A 17,192-nucleotide genomic window follows, 5' to 3' on the forward strand; every position below is an offset into this window, starting at 1 on the left:
TCTGTTCTATTAACTGCTACAATTTGTCTTCTCTGAGCCATGCATTAAAGGATCTAATAGTTGACCGCACGAAAGATGATCTTTCACATTTTTAACGTCTCAGGTACCAGGTCTCCGAGCCCAGGATAATGCACTACGTTCAGTGGGACACTTCCTATGTGTGATGGGAGCTATTTTTGGACTGGAGAGAAGCATTTAGCCAGAAATAACTAAAAGCTCTATTAGCCCTTAGCAGATCTATTTTCCAGAAACAGAACTCTTGTATTTAAGAGTTTTAGCACCAGGAGGAGGGGAGAGAGAGAGAGAGAGAGAGAGGGAGAGAGAGGAGGTAGAATCATGGTGTGAAAACAAGGTCATCTGTCCAACAATAACAATTCAATGTGCTTTTGTGGTTGGTGTTACCAAGTGTGCCAGTGTGTATGTGTGTGTGTATATGGTATCGAGCGAGCCAGTGTCGATGGTGATCAGCATGTTACATGAGGCAATAGTTCCACTGCTGGACAAGTGGTTCTGATTGCTTTTACACAGCGATGTGTCATGTGTCTGGAATGCATCAGACGGATGTGTGGAGACTAAACTCTACCGTTGTGTTCCTCCAGCTCGTTGCCAATCTCCTGGCCCATTATCTTCTGTCGGCTGATGACAGCTGCAAGAGCATCCAAGCCTGCATCCTGGGCTGAGAGAAGAATGGAAAGAACTGTAAAAATCGGACACATTTGAACGGGAGACACACACCATGCCAGAGATGTAACAGAGTAACACACACACAGACACAGAGGGCATTACTCAAGAAACCCGCAGAGCTGCTCTGGTCAGAACTCAAGTTTTTGAGTTTCCAGAAGTGTAAAAAGAAGATAACTGTCGTTGGGTAGAATCCACAATACACACATCTGCTGATGAAAGGAGGGAAGAAGGGAAGCAGTGTAGAAGGGAGGAGGAGGAGAACATGGACCAGACGTCGTAGGTTCCCAAACTTGATACACTTTCTACCGCATGAATTTTTTATGAACACAGGTTCAGGCTCTCCACATTACTCAACTGCACCAAAGATCCCACAGGGGAGTTGCAACTCTTGCGCGGTTTGGTTTCACTGTCTTAACAGGAATGTCTGATTCCGAATCATAATAGAGTCATAGCAACAAAGCATCACATGGAGTCAGTCGAACTAACGTGTGGGTGTTCAACTGGTGTCAGAGTCAGGAAACGGGAAGAGGCAGTAAAACGGCTGACAGTCTGTCTTCTACATCATCCTCTGCCAGATCACAGATAACACGCAGTGTATGTAGTTCCAGAAGGTTGTTACGTGTTCTCTCCCTGTGCCAACGCTGCAAATACTCTGGATTTAAACACACAAAGGTACGTTTTCCACATTGACGGTAGAGGCTCCACTTGTTTTGGGAAGTACCCACTGTGGGAAACACTATACACACCACTTTTTTTAACAAATATGAGAGGACTGCATCCAAGAGATACAGAGTCGTAGAAAGACTCAGTGTTTGGTTTTGAAGGTAATTTTATTAAAGAGAAACAGGACGGAAAAGTTGAAAACATGATAGCGCTGGAACGTGACGATGAAAGAAAACATTAGAAAGCTGTTCTTGGACGACAGTCAACTCAACTGTAATTACCTTCAATGATTTGTTGCTGCTGCTGTTTAATCTCCCCAAAGGTGAGGCCTCTGGTCTCCTCTGATTCGTTGACCAGCCAGGGGTTGGCTGCCACACCCCCACTTGATCCTGCTCCTCCTGTCAGCAACGATGACCTAAGTCACAAAATCAGAAACGATCATCAGATTTGGTCAGGTCACGAAAACACCAATTAGGATTAAATCGTGATTAATCGACAAATGAATGTTTCTTTACGTTGCATTTCAAACAGAGCAACTGCTGCAGGAATTGAAAATTAATAACAAAGAAAATCTACTTCAACTAAATGGTGGACTCCATTTTTGTTTTTCGAGGTCATCATTTAAATCTGAAGTCAACACAGACAACCTTTGTGTCACCAACAAACGTCCAACCCTCCTCTGTACAGATCCTGCAGCAGAGACACATCTGTACAGAACATGTTCCATTTCTCACTGCTGTTAAATACCTTTTATGTCGACCAAACCTATAGATCACAGAAGAACATCTATTTGTTTCACTGGTTCAGTCTTTCAAGTCGTTCTCCGGTTGACACTAACCAGGTTAGCTGGTGCACTGGATAAATAGATCATGTAAATCTGTCACAGGTTTGTGGAGCGCTGGCCAGTGTTTCACTCTGACTAAGTGACAGACCAGAGAACTCCCCACACTGTGAAGTGCTAAACACCAGCGTATGTGTGTGTGTGTATGGTTTAAAACCCTTAGTTCTTTTACTAATGGCTTAAAGCTGTGTCTCAGACCCACGCCGCTGTCTGTGAGGAGTGTTTGTGTCTGAGGCTGAATAATTCACATAAGCTGAAAGGGAATGACAAGTAAAGTGACCCAAGTCGTACGTTGACTTATTAATGATTATAATGAAAGACAGAAAAAAATAAAAACCCTTCAGCCATCAACTATACTTTCATTCTTAGTGGGTTATGGGTCCATTAGGACCGGCCTGGTCAAAGACGTCAGGCTACAGGGTCTGAATCTTTACAAAGTCTGGAATACACACACACACACACACGTGTGCAGCAACACCAACGAGCTGATAGCAACCAAAAAAAGGCAACCCAACAGATTAGCATGGCCGCCTGAAACCTAACCACCCAGGGGTCCCAGTCAGTGTCATGCCTGTAACGAGGGGCGTTCAGGTACCATAGAAAATATTAGGGGGCAATTTGGTTTGAGAATCAAAAAAAAAAAGTCATGAGAAAAACAAAGTTTATAGCATTTGAAAGGGTATACTTTCACATACCACATACAGCATTGTTTCCCAAAGAGTGGGTCGCGACCCACTCGCGGCTCGCAAGAGGGGGTTTTTTTGGGTCGTCTCGCATCATGTTTCCCAGGAGTTTACGAATAATGTCTATTGACTTGGGTCGCGAAGGTTTGTGACTTTTAAAATACAGAAAAGAGTTTGTGAAACACTGACATACAGTATATGGTAAAGGGGTATAAAGTCATGAGGTTTATATGTAGATCTTAAGTCTTTTGTACCATGTGATTTCAAGAACTCTTCATTAAACTAAAAACTTCCCCATGAAAATAAATCTCTAGAATCTGGGGTCTTAAATGTGGACCCTCCTCAGGGTCGCTGCTCAGTTAAGATTGGTAAGACCATTTACCAAGCCTGCTGACTTAGCTTGATGCTATCAGAGGGGTAGGTGAAACGAGGCATTGGGGGTAATCTGCCTGACATGTTTGATGACTGTGATTCTCTGTGCCAGGCCCTTCACTTCCTCTCTGCAACTTCCCAGTGTGTGAAGATCCAATTAACCAGTCAGCAGGGAGCGCCAGAACCAGTCAGGCACATCTCTTGGCAGCCACAAAGCAGCAGACTGCCGCCATCGTGGCCTAAGCACCCGGGTCCTGACTGAGTGACTTGGACAGGCAAGATTTGACCAATTACAACTGTTTCCACTGCAATCAGACGCTAGGAACGGGTTACTGAAAACCAAGGAAAAGGTTGTCGCGGGGGCCGACAGGATGAACTGGGGCAGGGTGAAATCCCGGCGCCTCGTCTTACTTTTGCTTAGTCTTGATTTGAGAAGCTCGGAATCCATTGTTTTCAGATGTGATTACGGTTTCTTTCGCAATCGTCATTTTCTTTTCTTCTACCCAAAATGCTCAGTAAAAACAGATTAGATTATCCAAGCATGGCCAATCCACCGCCTCCCACATTCCCTCCTCAAAGACCACACAGTGGGAACGAGCCCGGCCCACAAATCCAAATTACCCTCCACGTATCACTATTAAATTCAGGTCAGACAGAGCAAAGGTAAAACCACACCGCCACATGATTACTGTATATGCTAGGCTAATTTATTGGTGACAAACCATTTGAGATTTTTACAGACCCTTTAATGTGGGTGTGTGGTCTATAAACGAGATTAAAGGCAGTAAAGCACATCAGAGGAGATCAGTGCTGAAACAAAAGCTTGTTAAGATATCAGGGAAAGGCAGCAGTGACTGACTGACTGACTGACTGATAGTTATCATCACAGGTTAGACTCAAACTTGTGATGTTTGTTCTCACTCTGCTGCCGTCGGGTGACTCGTCAGAAAACTCTCTGCACCCACAGCGTAGTGTCTGTCTTGTCAATGTTTGGGTTCAGTAATTATAAAAATAAAAAACACCTAATTACTAGCGCAAACTGAGTGAAGTTAAACAAAACATCATTTTCTCTCTGCCAACACAAACATCACCTCCATTATACAAATTTGAACATTTACTAAACACGCTGAGCGACTACAGCGCCAACGGGAGGAAAGTTGTCAGATGAGTGAGGAATTAAGCTCTTGGATTTTCCCCATAAAGATGAACGAAATGACAGCATTCAGTACAACATATAACGGCTCTATAGCACCACTAGTGGTCGGAATGGGTTACACAAGCCACCCTCCCACGTTGCAAGATGAAACACAAATTAGAGAGAATATGTGTACCACAATAATTAGCCTGTTAACTGAGGTTAATCACTCAGGTGTTTGTTATTAAAGTGTTGACTTGCACCCTTAACCTGCTAAAACATGTCACTAAATTGTATTTAATTATTTATTTTGCACTTGCAAACAAGTAGTTGTGATACACTACTAATGAGCACTACTGAAAAATATCCAAAAAAAAATGTAATTTGGTAAATCACTTGGACATTCATTTAAAGGGCAAAAAGGTTAAAAATATATTCAGTGCTCTTACTAACAAAGCTTAAATATTATTGCAGGTCATAAACTGCTTTAGAACTTGATGCCTTGTCATACACTCTGAAAACACTAAATGAAGACAGAGGGAAAAACATACAGACATACTGAGGTTCTGGGTTCTAACTAGTTTTCTCAGCTTATGGGCATTAACAAAATAAAAATAGATGAATCAGATTTTCACCATATTTTCACCAAAAACTGTGTCTGTAGTAAAGTGTTAAGAAAAAAAAAAGTTTTTGCAATAAGAAGTTCTCACACTGTGTTTGTGTGTGTGTGTGTGTGTAGATGAGTGTGTGTGTCTGGAGGGGGGGGGGGGGGGGGGGGGTGAGAGGGGGCTGCCAAACGTGTGATCAACGATGCAAAGCAAGCAAATCTCCCACTGCAAAACAATTAGCTATGAAATCCAGCACCTTGTCAAAACTGTAAACAGACACACTTCCTCCCCAGTGACAGCACAGGGAGAGGTCACGACACAAGGGTCGCACCGGATTTGCAAAGATTTCACAGAAAATTAGTTGCACTTGTGTACCAGCCAAGCAGAAAGGTAAGCCCTTGACCTCTCTGGTCAAGGAAAGAGACACAGAGTGAGCGTTCATTAATTTTAATTGGGTAAGATGGACCTGATTTTACTATCAAGTGGATGAAGAAAGTCCCGGAGAGAAAGGTTTGGCGTTTCAATTCAATTCAATGTGTTTCAATTATGCTGAATAAAGTAATGAAAAGTAATAATTAGCAACTTCAGCAATGGCCTGATATTAATAATAGTTGAGAATTAGTTGGATCAACAATCAATTACCAGTAGTTTCTACTAGACTCAAAATGGAAATCTACCACTACAAGCATTTAAAAAAATGTTAAAATAGACAGAATTAAACAAACTAATGTAACACTTTCAATGAAAACATACATTTCCCGTTAGCTTGGAGATATTTAAGCCTGGACGTTTTACACATTTCACTCTCATTACAACTCAAATCCTCGGCCAGTGTTGTGTACCTGGGGTTCTCTGGCTCTGTGATTTCCCCTTTAAACGTGGCATTGAGCTGCTTCTCCCTGGTCAGAAGGTCATCGACCAGGTTCTGCCTTCTGTCTGCTTCCGACTGCATTCTGATCAGGCCTCGTTAAGATCATCTCAAACACCTTTGTATGGAAATCTTTTAAAACGTTCTACCGCCCTCTTCTGGAAAAGAAATGCAACTACAGGCAAAGAACGAAACCATGCGTCCCTAAGTGTTTTTTAGGCTTAATATTTATTGTCTATATCTAGAGACTTTTTTTTAATCCCATAGTTTCTCCAATATTTGCAGCACTCTCTTACACTGACTCAAAAGTCAGAAGAACCCTTGGCCATCAAATAATTTTATTTTCATGTCCTTTACAGCTCACAAAAAATAAATTTAAAAAGGATACATGTGACGAGATGAGGCTCGCAACAAGCCCTCTTTGAGCTTTGGAATATTCTGTTTCAGCTTCTGTAGAGATGCTCGTAACGTCATGTTGATCTGAAAGGAGAGGACACACAAACGTCTGTCTATTCCACAGGAAACTATGGACAATGACCTGCATTGGTGAGAGGAATTCCTTACCTTCGCAGGGTTTCCCCCTGTTCTCTGTTGTCTGTTTCGTTCATGAATGTTTTCTGCTATTTCCTGTGCCAGGCGACACGTGGCGTCGTAGTCCTGTAACCTGATAAGGAATGAAAGAAAAGATCACAGTCTTATTACAGACAACAGCGACTCAAGGTCACTCAATGTGACTGTGTGGTCAGTGGGTACGGTATGTTCATGCTGGAGGAGTGAGGTGTGTTGAGCAGGTGATAACATCAACTGCTCAGTTTGTGTTGTTTTGTGTATTTTAGAGGTGTGTATTGGAAAGAATCTGGCGATACAATATGCATCACGATACAGGGGCAACAGTAAGATATACTGTGATATAGTGTGATACTACAGGCAAGACGATATATTACGTTTTTTAAGCAATTTAATTGTAGTTAACACACAACACAGTTACATGCTTAATATTAGGTTACTAATTCTGGAACAGAGAGATCTACGTTTGTAAACGTTACAGAAGAAACAAAAGTCTCCAGTTCGGCTTGGATAACAGTTGTACATTAAAATCAAACTTTATGAAATAATTCATAAATTAATAAAAAGTTAATAACATATTTAAAAAGATGGACGGCTTGGATAACAGTTGTACATTAAAAGGGGGCATTATGATAAATATAATAAATTTACAGTAAAACGTCAAAAGAATACGCGAGTTCTTCGTCACGTTCCAAGTGATGAACAAACTGATGAGGCAAGGCTTATTGCGTCATGACTGCGTTGACTGTACTTTTATATTTACCTACGAAAACCTATGTAGAATGTTTCCCAATTAAATAAGTAATAAAACTTAATTACGTTAATTTACCTATCTGTATACCCATTAGAGAGCAGGAAGTTAGGGTCGTACAATTAGTTGAATCGGTCAAATAGCAACGTTGCGTTCATCACGTGACATTTGTACATTTGTCCTTTTCCTGTTTTGACTATGTGTAAGGAACCAAGGCTTTAAATGTATTAAGACAATTAGCATTAAACCCAACCACACATTAATAGCATAAAAAACGATCTGTCGATTAAGGAAATCAACAGTGAGTGTTTATTAACCAGATTAACCAAAATCTTCGTAAGGAAGCGGTGACAATAACACGAAAGTTATACAAATATTTAAGTCATTTATTCGGGAAATCCAAACAATAATGACAACGAAGTACCGGAACTCACCAAAGGTCCTGAGACATAATGATAAAAGGTGTTTTAAAAGAAAAACACACTCGGTTCGATCACATTCAAGCAGCCTCAGCTTGTTTGGGTGTAACGTCACTACGGCAAGTTAAGGAAGACAATTCATTTCACTATCGCGAAATAGAAAGAAAGAAAATATAAATTCTTGCCCAGCACACTATAATTGTACTGCTCTGGCATACAGTATAAATTTGCTTTTTTTAAATTATTTCCTACAAAAAAAATATATGTATGTATGAGACTTTTGCCTGTTTTGCTTCAAATTACATTTAAAAAAACCAAATTGTAGTTTCACGCATTTTGTAAAATATACCCTTTGTATTATTTTTAAAATAGTGTTATCAGCTTCTAGTATCATGTGTCATGAATAAAACAAAAGCAAACATGTTTATAAATACTGTGTTATATTATCTAAGAACTTCTTCTGTGTAGTAATAAAATTGTTAAATACCACTGTTGATAGTTGAACCCTCCTCTAACAGTTCATACAGTATGAGGGTCAAAACAAAAAAAATTAAATCATTACTTACACAAAATGAATTTTCCACTACTTTGGAAATTTACTTCCTAAATGTCAGACCTGCTAATTTGACAATAAAAAAGAATATAATAAGCTTTAGCCACATTACTCTATATGTCACAGAACGTCATTGGCTAAATTCTAATGTATGTTTGCATAGATTTGTGTGATTCTGACCTCCATGGAAAGTGACGTATAGAAATACCAGTCTGTCAGAGCACATGGGACAAAGGCTTTGTTTTTCAACATGAATACATGTGAAGCCCACATATGTAATAGGCACTTGTAGAGGTTTTATGTTTCATAACCAAACAGTGGTTGTTTGGATCAAAAACATATATCTGTTGTCTGGAATAATAACTCTTACAAGAGTTCTTGGAACAGATTCATTTGTCATTTCAGGGATTCGCCTGAAGTAGTTTCAGGGAAGGACCATTGCGGTAAATTGTTTTTTTCCTCCGTGACCTCCTTGTGAACTAGGAATATTTTTTCAAAAATGTCCTTTTTATATTTCGCAATATTCACTGCGATAGACATGAGGATCTGTAGTAGATAGTAATATGGTTATTAATTGGAGGTGATTTATACACAATAGTTATTTGACATCATGGTTTAAATGTATTTATTGATCAAGTTCTGTTCATACAGGTTGTGAATATAGTTGTGCTGATGATATTGTTTTCTTTCTTCTCTGAACAGTTCCATATATACAGTATACAGAATGTTCCAAATTATGGCTTTGGCTCAACTCACCATAAACAGAGCATGCTTGGGTCACATGGCCACAGCCCTCAGGCTTATATAAAGCCCTGATCTTTACTATGTGCTGACAACAGAAGGCACATGAGCGCCTCACTCCTACGTTGATGAAGAATGAAGAAGGACATGATTGACATTTCCAGAACACCAGAATTTTCCCTCTGTGAAAATATGACTCCAACCACAGTCCACCCGTCCTCCGACCAATGCTTGGACTGCGTAGCAGGCGGCAGAAGCCGGCAAAGATCTCGCTCTTATTACAGCCCAGAGGAGAGTAAGAATTATGGGATATCGGCAGAGACTGAGGAAATCTGTCCAAGACCTCGCTCCAGGTAGGATCTATTTTTAATACTCAATTTACCCGTGAATATGTGTTAAAATCGTAGAATACTAGAATCATTAAACATGTGATTCCAAATTGATAAATAATACAGAATCAATTGCTCCTCAGGTCCTTCTACAGCTATGAGACTTCAGAGCATTTTTCCGACTACAACATAGGAAACTTTGACAGGTTCAGTCCGCTGAGGCAGAGGGCCAGCTCCTTAAACCAGTGTCAAGCGACCTCAACGGACAACGTAGTTGTTGCCCGTGTCAACATGAAGAAGTCCAAGTCGAAAGCAAACAAACATTCATCTTCCAGAGAACTAAATGGTACTAAAATATGTTGAACACTTAACCGTCTGTGACAACATCCAAGGAGTGATGAATGTTGAACACTTACCGTCTGTGACAACATCCAAGGAGTGAAGATCAACTGTACGTGTTTTTGTGTTCTTCTCAGGCAGTAAAGGCAGTCTGAAGTCAGTGTCCATGATAACCATCTCAGAGTTGGACAACTGGCAGATCAACTCCACTTCTGGAATGATGTACGGTCAGTTTGTGGACTGGGAAAAGATCGATCCCGAGGCAGCAAATAAATACCAGCAAATCCTCGCCAGTAAACACCAGCAGCTGAAGACCATGGGTCGCAAAGGATTCTGGGCCATGCCACACACACTGAGGGCCAAGGCTTACTATCACATCATACACAGCATCAATGTCAGGTGAGGATCGGGCAAATTTCTATCACTCATGCTTTGGTAATTTTACTGTGTTGATCACATTTAATTGAAACTGTGTTTGTTATAATTGACCTTGGTGTTTTTTTAAAACATCTGCAGCAACCCCATCTCCTCAGACAGAGAGGTCTACTATGAACTGTCCAAAAAGCTCTTTGGAGAACAGAAGATGAGCAGTCATCCTGTCCCAGAGTACATGGAGGCAGAGGAGATACCGAGGTACATATGTTCAGTACATATAGAAACCTGATCATCAGATTTCCACAGCACGACACTGTCCGTCAATCCATTTTTTTTCTCGTTCTTTTCAAATCCAGATACTGTCTCAACAAGGCAGGACTCAACTCAGTTAAGAAAATCCTTCTCTGCCTGGGCAAAAACTTCCCAGACATGAACTTTTGCCCCATCCTCCCCGCCTTGGTCTCCCTCGTTCTCCACTTCAGCCAGGATGAGGCCGAGTGTTTCTACAGCGTCTCTCGACTCATCTGCTACAATGACCCCAACAAGCGCTACATTGACCAGACCTTCCTCACCTACCGCGCTTCCTGTATGACCTTCGGAGACCTTGCTAACAGGTGCTGCAGGGGCATCCGTAAGCTTATTGCCAGCTCCCACCAGAACCTCTTTGAGTTTTATTCTGATTGGATCATGTGGATTTTTGCCTACCTTCCATTCACCTATGCCATCAGAGTGCTGGACGTCTACCTGCTGGAGGGGTACAAGGTTCTCTACAGGTTTGTGCAACACGTTAATCTAATTTCTCCTGTCTATGTGATTGATTCTGATGTCAGATTTCTCACTGAATTCAAGGGTGGCACTGGCTTTGCTCGGCCTGTACAAAGTGTCAGTGTCGTCTCGAGTGGCAGACGTGGAGGATTTCCGGACCGACATGAAACGTTTTGTGCAGAACATAGCTCGCCACTGCTCGGAAGAGATGCTTCTGGAGAGAGCGTTCAAAATCCAGATAGCAATACGAAGGGAGCTCAACCTCCTGTTCAACGCCAACAAGGACTCTCTCATGCAAAAAGGTGTCAGCATCCACCAGAGGAGGTTGGTTAATACATCTGTGTCAACACAAAACTGAAATCTGATTTTAATTTTTTAATTAATGCTGTTTTAATTCCTCTGAAGGCAGATGGTCGAGTCGGTGGACTTTGCGAACTTCAGCTCCAGCGTTGTGACGGGGACAGAGATGAGTGTGGTCTGGGCCTGGATACCTGAACGTTTCGCTCTTTTCAGTCCGATAAGGCTTTATAATGTGATGAAACATGAAAGAAGTCTCACTTCGTGAGTAACTATTGTTGATCCCAGAGACATAAAGTGTTGTCTTTTTTTATTCTTGTTCTTCCTACTTGCATTGTTGAGCTCACCAAAGCTGGGTATGTGCTTCGTAGCACGCCCCAGACATTTGCAGTGTAGTATAGACCCTTGTGTTTTTACTATCAACATGTTTGCAGTGAGGGTAACTGTGGTGTGACTTACTGGTTCATGGTGACTGTGGCTGTTGTTGTTGCACAGTATGTTTTTTTGTTATTTAAATGATAGGACAAAAGGTGAAAAGATTAAACACACCTGTCTAAAATGGAATTCTAACCGGTAACCCTTTTTGCTGTGATATATTTAGTCTAACTATTCCCTGTCCTTCTTTTGTAACAAAATGTAATTTAATATTACAGAGTATTCAAAATGAAGTAGTCTATTTAATAAATATTTAATAGGAAATAAAAACAACATAAAGATGTTGTCACCCATTTTCTCCTCCAGGTTATATTCCCATGTGGAGGGACATGAACCTGCAGTCCTCATCATTAAATCTGTGGATGAAGAGGTAACACGTGAACCCGTGTACACAGTATGTGTATATGTGCTGATTTGAAATTTTAAAAAATGCTAACAAAATGGTGTTTTTTTTCACAGGTCTTTGGTGCCTTCTTATCAACAGATTTGACTGAGAGGAGAAAACATAATCCTGAGAGACTGTCGTACTTTGGAACTGGAGAATGTTTTGTTTTCACGGTGAGACACAATTCTGCAAATCTCTTTTTTTTACTGCCATCTTCACATAACCAGCTCTATTCTCAGTGATTATTTACAGTTTTTTTTTCTTGAATTAAAATAAGTAAAAGGCATTAACTGAAATTCATCTCTTTCAGCTTCGCCCCAGCATGGAGCACTACCAGCAGACAATGGTCAACATTATGACCAGGAGAGTGTTTCCACAACAGCCAAGTGACAGTTCTCTGATCACCTGCACTAAGTCCGACACCACCACGCTGACCTGCCCTGCAGGGACTGTCCAGGATCCCAGCTACTTGACCATTCCGTTCACTGTCCCATCAGAGGAGAATACAAATGCAAAGGAGCCAAAGAGACCCAAGGAGCAGCAAGCTAACAAGTTTTTAGCCGGCACTGACATGCATCTCTGTATTGGTACGTCAACTGACTGTGCCGTCACAGTTACTGAGATACTAAACCGATCTGTAGTAACGTCAGCTGACAGTGATGTACTGTATGTATCTTCTTCCAGGTGGTGATGGAGGACATGCAATTTTCCTACAAGAAGACCTGGAGGAAGGTTACACAGAGAACTGTGACACGTTTGAGAGCACACCACTGTGCAAGCAACATTTCAAGATCCAATCCCTGGAAGTGTGGGGCATCCAGAACTCTATTTCCTTTTCACACCTCATTACCCCCCAGTAAACTACAGTGCAAATTTGCATCTTTTTATGACCTTTTACCAGTGATGACTCAGGATGTTGTTTATTGGAATTCAAACTTTTGTTTAAAAATATTGTATAATGTATAATAATTTTCAGAGAAGTTACAAAGAATTGTATTTAACAGATGTCTGAAATACTTTACAAGTAAGCCCGATGATTGGTTCACAACACAAGGATTTTTTTAGTTACACAAACAAATGAACATACCAAGAATAAGTTCTGTAAGACTCACAGAAGGAACTAGTTTTTTTTTTGTTTTGCTGTTTAACAAATACTGTAAAGTACAACAGTTTGTTCCTAATAAATGTTGTTTTTCTGCAGTGTATCTTTATGTGTTAACAACTATGAATCTCACAGCCACATCGTGTGGTAGTTGTTGATGCACGAACAATGGTCCCACAAGCTGTATTTAAGCTGTTGCAAAACATTTGTTCAGGGCTTCACCTGATTCCTGAATACAACGATCAGTGATTTGGAGTCAGATGGTAATGGTAATATTATAGAACTAATCTAAGTTCTATAATCACATATAAATCAAACATTGCACATATTACCTTCTTCCTGAACCTTCTGCCTAAACAAAAAGAAAGGACAAAAATCAAGAAAGGGGAATTAATATAATGAAAATGACCATGCTATATTAAATAAGAAAATAAAAAATAAAAATCAAAGCAACACTGAATAACAACAAATATTAAAAACATGGTTTAATTGAACTAAAAATCGTTTAGTTTACTCAGCCCCAAATCTCGTATGTTGCAGTGTGTTTTGGGTAAACTGGAATAAAGCATGTTTCAATGCTGTCCCGGCTTGGAGTCATTGGTCGCTGCATATGAAGTCTCCCAGTATCCACCAATCAGAGAGAGCGGGTTCTTTTAACCACACCGGAAGTCACAGTAAAGAGGTTCCGCTCGTGATTCTGGAACGTCTTGACTTGCTTCTTGAATTGGATGCTCTGAGCTCCAAATGATCTTTTGTTAAGTCTTCAGGGGGAAAGCTGCGAAAACGCAATCATTATAGGATTATTAATAAGGTGAGACGCACACAAACAGCGTGCCCTGGTTAGTCCCAAACAGTGTAGCTGTTAGCTTCAGCGGTAGCTATAGCTAGGCCGCTAATGTTATTCTGCACCGCTGGTTCAGCCTCGTCGGTGGGAAAAATAGCGGTAACTCGTTGGTTCTCTGTCAAAGGCTCCCTCAAAATGCTACACACGCTATGTGCAACAGCTATTGCAAAAGTAAGACTTGGTCCAAACTGTACTGCAGATTATAAATCGTTCAGTCTCTACACAAAGGCCTTTGTTGAAAATAAAACCAACTGCGGCGATGTTAGTCACATGTTTATGTCGTTATATCTGGTCTATGTACCCCTGGTTTATTGCTGTACTCTAGTGTGCATAAGTAGATGAGTTACTGCATTTACTTCAGTCTCTCGTTTGTGCATTCTGTTTCCTCTTGGGTATTTAAAGCTAATGTACATAACTAGAACCTCATGCTCCACAACGTGAAATTCTTTGAGCCGTCCAGGACCGTCATGAGACGTTTAATAGTTGTATAGTATAAAGTTAGATACGTGTTTTAGCCTCATTCGTGCAAGCCGTCATGGGTGGGGCACCGTCCCCATGGTCGTGAAACAAGCCCTCTGCCATAGCTAAACTGGTCCAGCAGCCTGGCTGCTTGTATACCCTTGGGCAACCACATGGCCCCGCCCGCGGTCTGCGACCCAAATGTTTTCTTTGAAAAAAGCATTATATATGATTGAGAAATATAATTTGCTTTTTTTTACAAACGTGTATAAAAGTCATGAATTTAAGCTCTACACCAAATGAAAATGTTGGTACAATAATGTAATTAATGTGGCATTATACTTACCCCAAACTAATATTACTTTGTAGGATACTGTAGATTCTGGGTCATCATTTTTTTATTATTATGTCTTTTCTTTTTTGTACCTGTTGGATGGTATGCATACAATGAGAAATGGGAAAATTAAAACTGACAAAAAACTGATTGAGCTTGTCAACAGTCATCTGGAATAAAGAATAAAAGAAAAAATTAACAACATTGTTCGTTTTAAGGAGTTTATTGAAACTTGTTATCGAAGCTTTAACAAAGCTCCGATGCGCAGGTCTTACAGAGAGCAACACAAGCACTTAACAGTACGAGAACGCTCGTTTGCAAGCTAGTGCATGTTACATTTATAGTGTGCTGGATACATTTGTGTGTGCGTACAAGAATATGAGTGCAAGTTGACCTCAGTACCATCACCACCTGTGAGATTATCTGGCCTAACAGAACACATGAAATCGGGAGTATGTGTATACAATTTTCAAGGTCTTAAAGGAACCAAAGAAAAGATAATTTCCCGTCACTAGCTAGCACACATAAGGTCAGGCTGGTCGTTTTAGATTTGCTCACCCTTCACTAACATTCTTTAGGTCTTTGTGTTAATGAGGATCAACAACTAATGCACCAACTAAGAGATTCTTCAATGTTTCAGGAAAAAAAAATCAGACTAAAAATTCTCTCTCATTTCAGACAGTATTAAGCTGCAGTCATGGGCCCAGACCTGGCACGAGAAATTAAAACAGAACCTTCAGAAAACAGTAAGTATTGAAGCTCCTTGTACCTTAGCTAAGTTTGGTCAACACAATAAGAGTAAAGTTTTAAAGAGTGTTTTCTCTGCTGTGATTGGTCATCAGGTCCAGCTGAAGTAATTGTGAAGGTAAACCCAGACTCGGACTCAGGCTCAACCTCAGACTCGGAGTCAGAATCAGAATCAGAAACAGATATTTCTGACCAGGAGGACACCAAAGAGCCAGGGAGAATCATTAAAAACAAGTGTTACCCATGCACCATCTGTGGTAAAATCTTCGACAGGCCGTCAAAGCTAGAACGACATAAACCTGTGCATACAAGAGAACCAAGGAAAATATTCCAGTGTCATGTCTGTCAGAAGACTTTCACGCAACAAGATCAACTCATCAGACATCAGAATTCCCACAACAGGACTAACAAGCATTCCTGTCCTGATTGTGGAAAAATTTTCAACAGGCCTTCAAGGTTGGAGAGGCACAAACGCACACACTTAAAGAAACCAAAGGTGCCTCATGAGTGTTCGTTCTGTATGAAGACTTTCCCAAAACTCAACAAACTTGAGCGTCACTTGAGAGTGCACACAGGAGAGAAGCCATTTACCTGCATGGTCTGTGGGAAAGGCTTCTCAGAGGCCGGCCATTGCAGATCACATGAAAAAATTCACGAGGAGCAACCAGATAAACCCTTTGCCTGCTCAGACTGTGGGATGCGCTTCTTCAAGGGCTCAGCACTCCGTCGGCACGCGCGCTCCCACACAGGCGAAAAACCTTTCAAGTGCACTCTCTGTGACAGTGCTTACTCTCGCTCCGAGGGCCTTAAAAGACACATGAGGAGCCACACCGGAGAAAGACCGCACAAGTGCATCGTCTGTGGTAAAGGCTTTTATTCTCGTCAAGATTTGAATATACATGGATTGATCCACTCCGGGGAGAAGCCGCACGTTTGCCGCGTTTGTGGCAAAGGCTTCTCACAGCTGGGCAACATGAGAGAACACGAGCAGAATGTTCACCATAAAACAGAGACGTTTATATGTAATGACTGTGGCGCCACCTTCACACGGTACACGTCACTGGTAAAACATCACAGGACGCACACCGGAGAGAGACCCTACCTGTGCCTCATCTGTGGTCGCAGATTCATGTGGAGCCATTCACTGAGCAGACACCGGAGGACGCACGCCAAGGACGGGCCTGTAGACGTTGCTGTAGACACACCTGTAGACGCAGATGATGTGCCCACAGATGCAACCAAAATGAGAGAAAGTTTAAAAGCACCATCGGAGAATCCCAGTACTAAAAAAGCAAGTGAATAAAAAAAGACATTCTAGTTTTTCTCTGCTGTGCTTAAACATATATTGTGCAGTTTTATTGTACAGGTTTTGTAACGTATGGCTTCGCTGTCCATTGAAAGCCTTCCTAGGACCATTGATTCGAAGCTTTTAGTCTTTTAAATTCAAATTCCGTACAAATATACTAAGGCGTGCCCACCAGACAAACGTGACTGTCCGAGTTAACTGTGTTTAATTTACGCATCCATGTCAGATTGGTGACACCATTTGTCATTTACACAAAAAAAAACACAAATCATGCAGATATTTCAAAGATTTGCAATGATCAGGTTTAATGTACCGCTCTAATGGTATTTAATAATAATACAAAGCAGGAGAAAATAACCTGCAGTGAGTCGATCAAAACTGACACCTGCGGTGCGAGCCCGGTTGGAGCGGAGTTTAAAAAGCATGGCATAAAAAGTAAACCACTCATTCCAACATGGCTTTATCTTAAGGTCAGGTTCTTTCTTCAGTTATTCAGAAAGAAAAAGTATTTCCTCGGGTTAATGCCTCCCTAACCTTTTCTTTGAGGCATTTGAGGTCTAATAAATGTGCCCTTCCACACATTGCTTCAA

At 41.0% G+C, this 17,192-nt stretch overlaps 3 protein-coding genes across 3 annotated transcripts in view; 2 read left to right on the forward strand and 1 right to left on the reverse strand.

Moving 5' to 3' along the window:
- stx8 (syntaxin 8) overlaps nt 1-7,734 on the reverse strand; it is a 29,990-nt gene extending 22,256 nt beyond the window's left edge. The window contains exons 1-6 of the mRNA XM_025058869.1: nt 7,607-7,734; nt 6,419-6,518; nt 6,243-6,334; nt 5,829-5,939; nt 1,629-1,762; nt 584-676 (exon numbers count right to left, since the gene is read on the reverse strand). Of these exons, the coding sequence (XP_024914637.1) occupies nt 584-676; nt 1,629-1,762; nt 5,829-5,939; nt 6,243-6,334; nt 6,419-6,518; nt 7,607-7,623 (547 nt within the window). The 5' untranslated portion in view covers nt 7,624-7,734. The remainder of the gene's footprint in view (nt 1-583; nt 677-1,628; nt 1,763-5,828; nt 5,940-6,242; nt 6,335-6,418; nt 6,519-7,606) is intronic.
- LOC103383585 (TBC1 domain family member 24-like) lies at nt 6,511-13,503 on the forward strand. Its single transcript, XM_008316779.2, has 12 exons — nt 6,511-6,645; nt 8,847-9,238; nt 9,358-9,560; nt 9,691-9,952; nt 10,070-10,186; nt 10,285-10,701; nt 10,778-11,017; nt 11,099-11,254; nt 11,732-11,795; nt 11,885-11,983; nt 12,121-12,397; nt 12,495-13,503. Exons 2-12 carry the CDS (start codon nt 9,021-9,023, stop codon nt 12,668-12,670), a joined length of 2,229 nt encoding a protein of 742 aa, XP_008315001.1. The 5' UTR covers nt 6,511-6,645; nt 8,847-9,020; the 3' UTR covers nt 12,671-13,503.
- An 81-nt stretch (nt 13,504-13,584) lies between these two features.
- On the forward strand, nt 13,585-16,851 carry LOC103383586 (zinc finger protein OZF-like). The gene is made up of 3 exons (XM_008316780.3): nt 13,585-13,723; nt 15,228-15,295; nt 15,392-16,851. Exons 2-3 carry the CDS (start codon nt 15,247-15,249, stop codon nt 16,597-16,599), a joined length of 1,257 nt encoding a protein of 418 aa, XP_008315002.1. The 5' UTR covers nt 13,585-13,723; nt 15,228-15,246; the 3' UTR covers nt 16,600-16,851.
- Nucleotides 16,852-17,192: the final 341 nt, after the last annotated feature.

The sequence above is a fragment of the Cynoglossus semilaevis genome, chromosome 9 (assembly GCF_000523025.1).
Source record: "Cynoglossus semilaevis isolate Cse_v1.0 chromosome 9, Cse_v1.0, whole genome shotgun sequence".
Lineage (NCBI taxonomy): Eukaryota > Metazoa > Chordata > Actinopteri > Pleuronectiformes > Cynoglossidae > Cynoglossus > Cynoglossus semilaevis.

Coding starts and splice junctions, on each gene's coding strand:
- LOC103383586 (XM_008316780.3), top strand. CDS start 15,247: ATGGGCCCAGACCTGGCACGAGAAATTAAAACAGAACCTTCAGAAAAC. Junction 15,296..15,391: donor AACAGAACCTTCAGAAAACA/GTAAGTATTGAA, acceptor ATTGGTCATCAG/GTCCAGCTGAAGTAATTGTG.
- LOC103383585 (XM_008316779.2), top strand. CDS start 9,021: ATGAAGAAGGACATGATTGACATTTCCAGAACACCAGAATTTTCCCTC. Junction 9,953..10,069: donor ATACACAGCATCAATGTCAG/GTGAGGATCGGG, acceptor AAACATCTGCAG/CAACCCCATCTCCTCAGACA. Junction 11,796..11,884: donor TTAAATCTGTGGATGAAGAG/GTAACACGTGAA, acceptor TTTTTTTCACAG/GTCTTTGGTGCCTTCTTATC.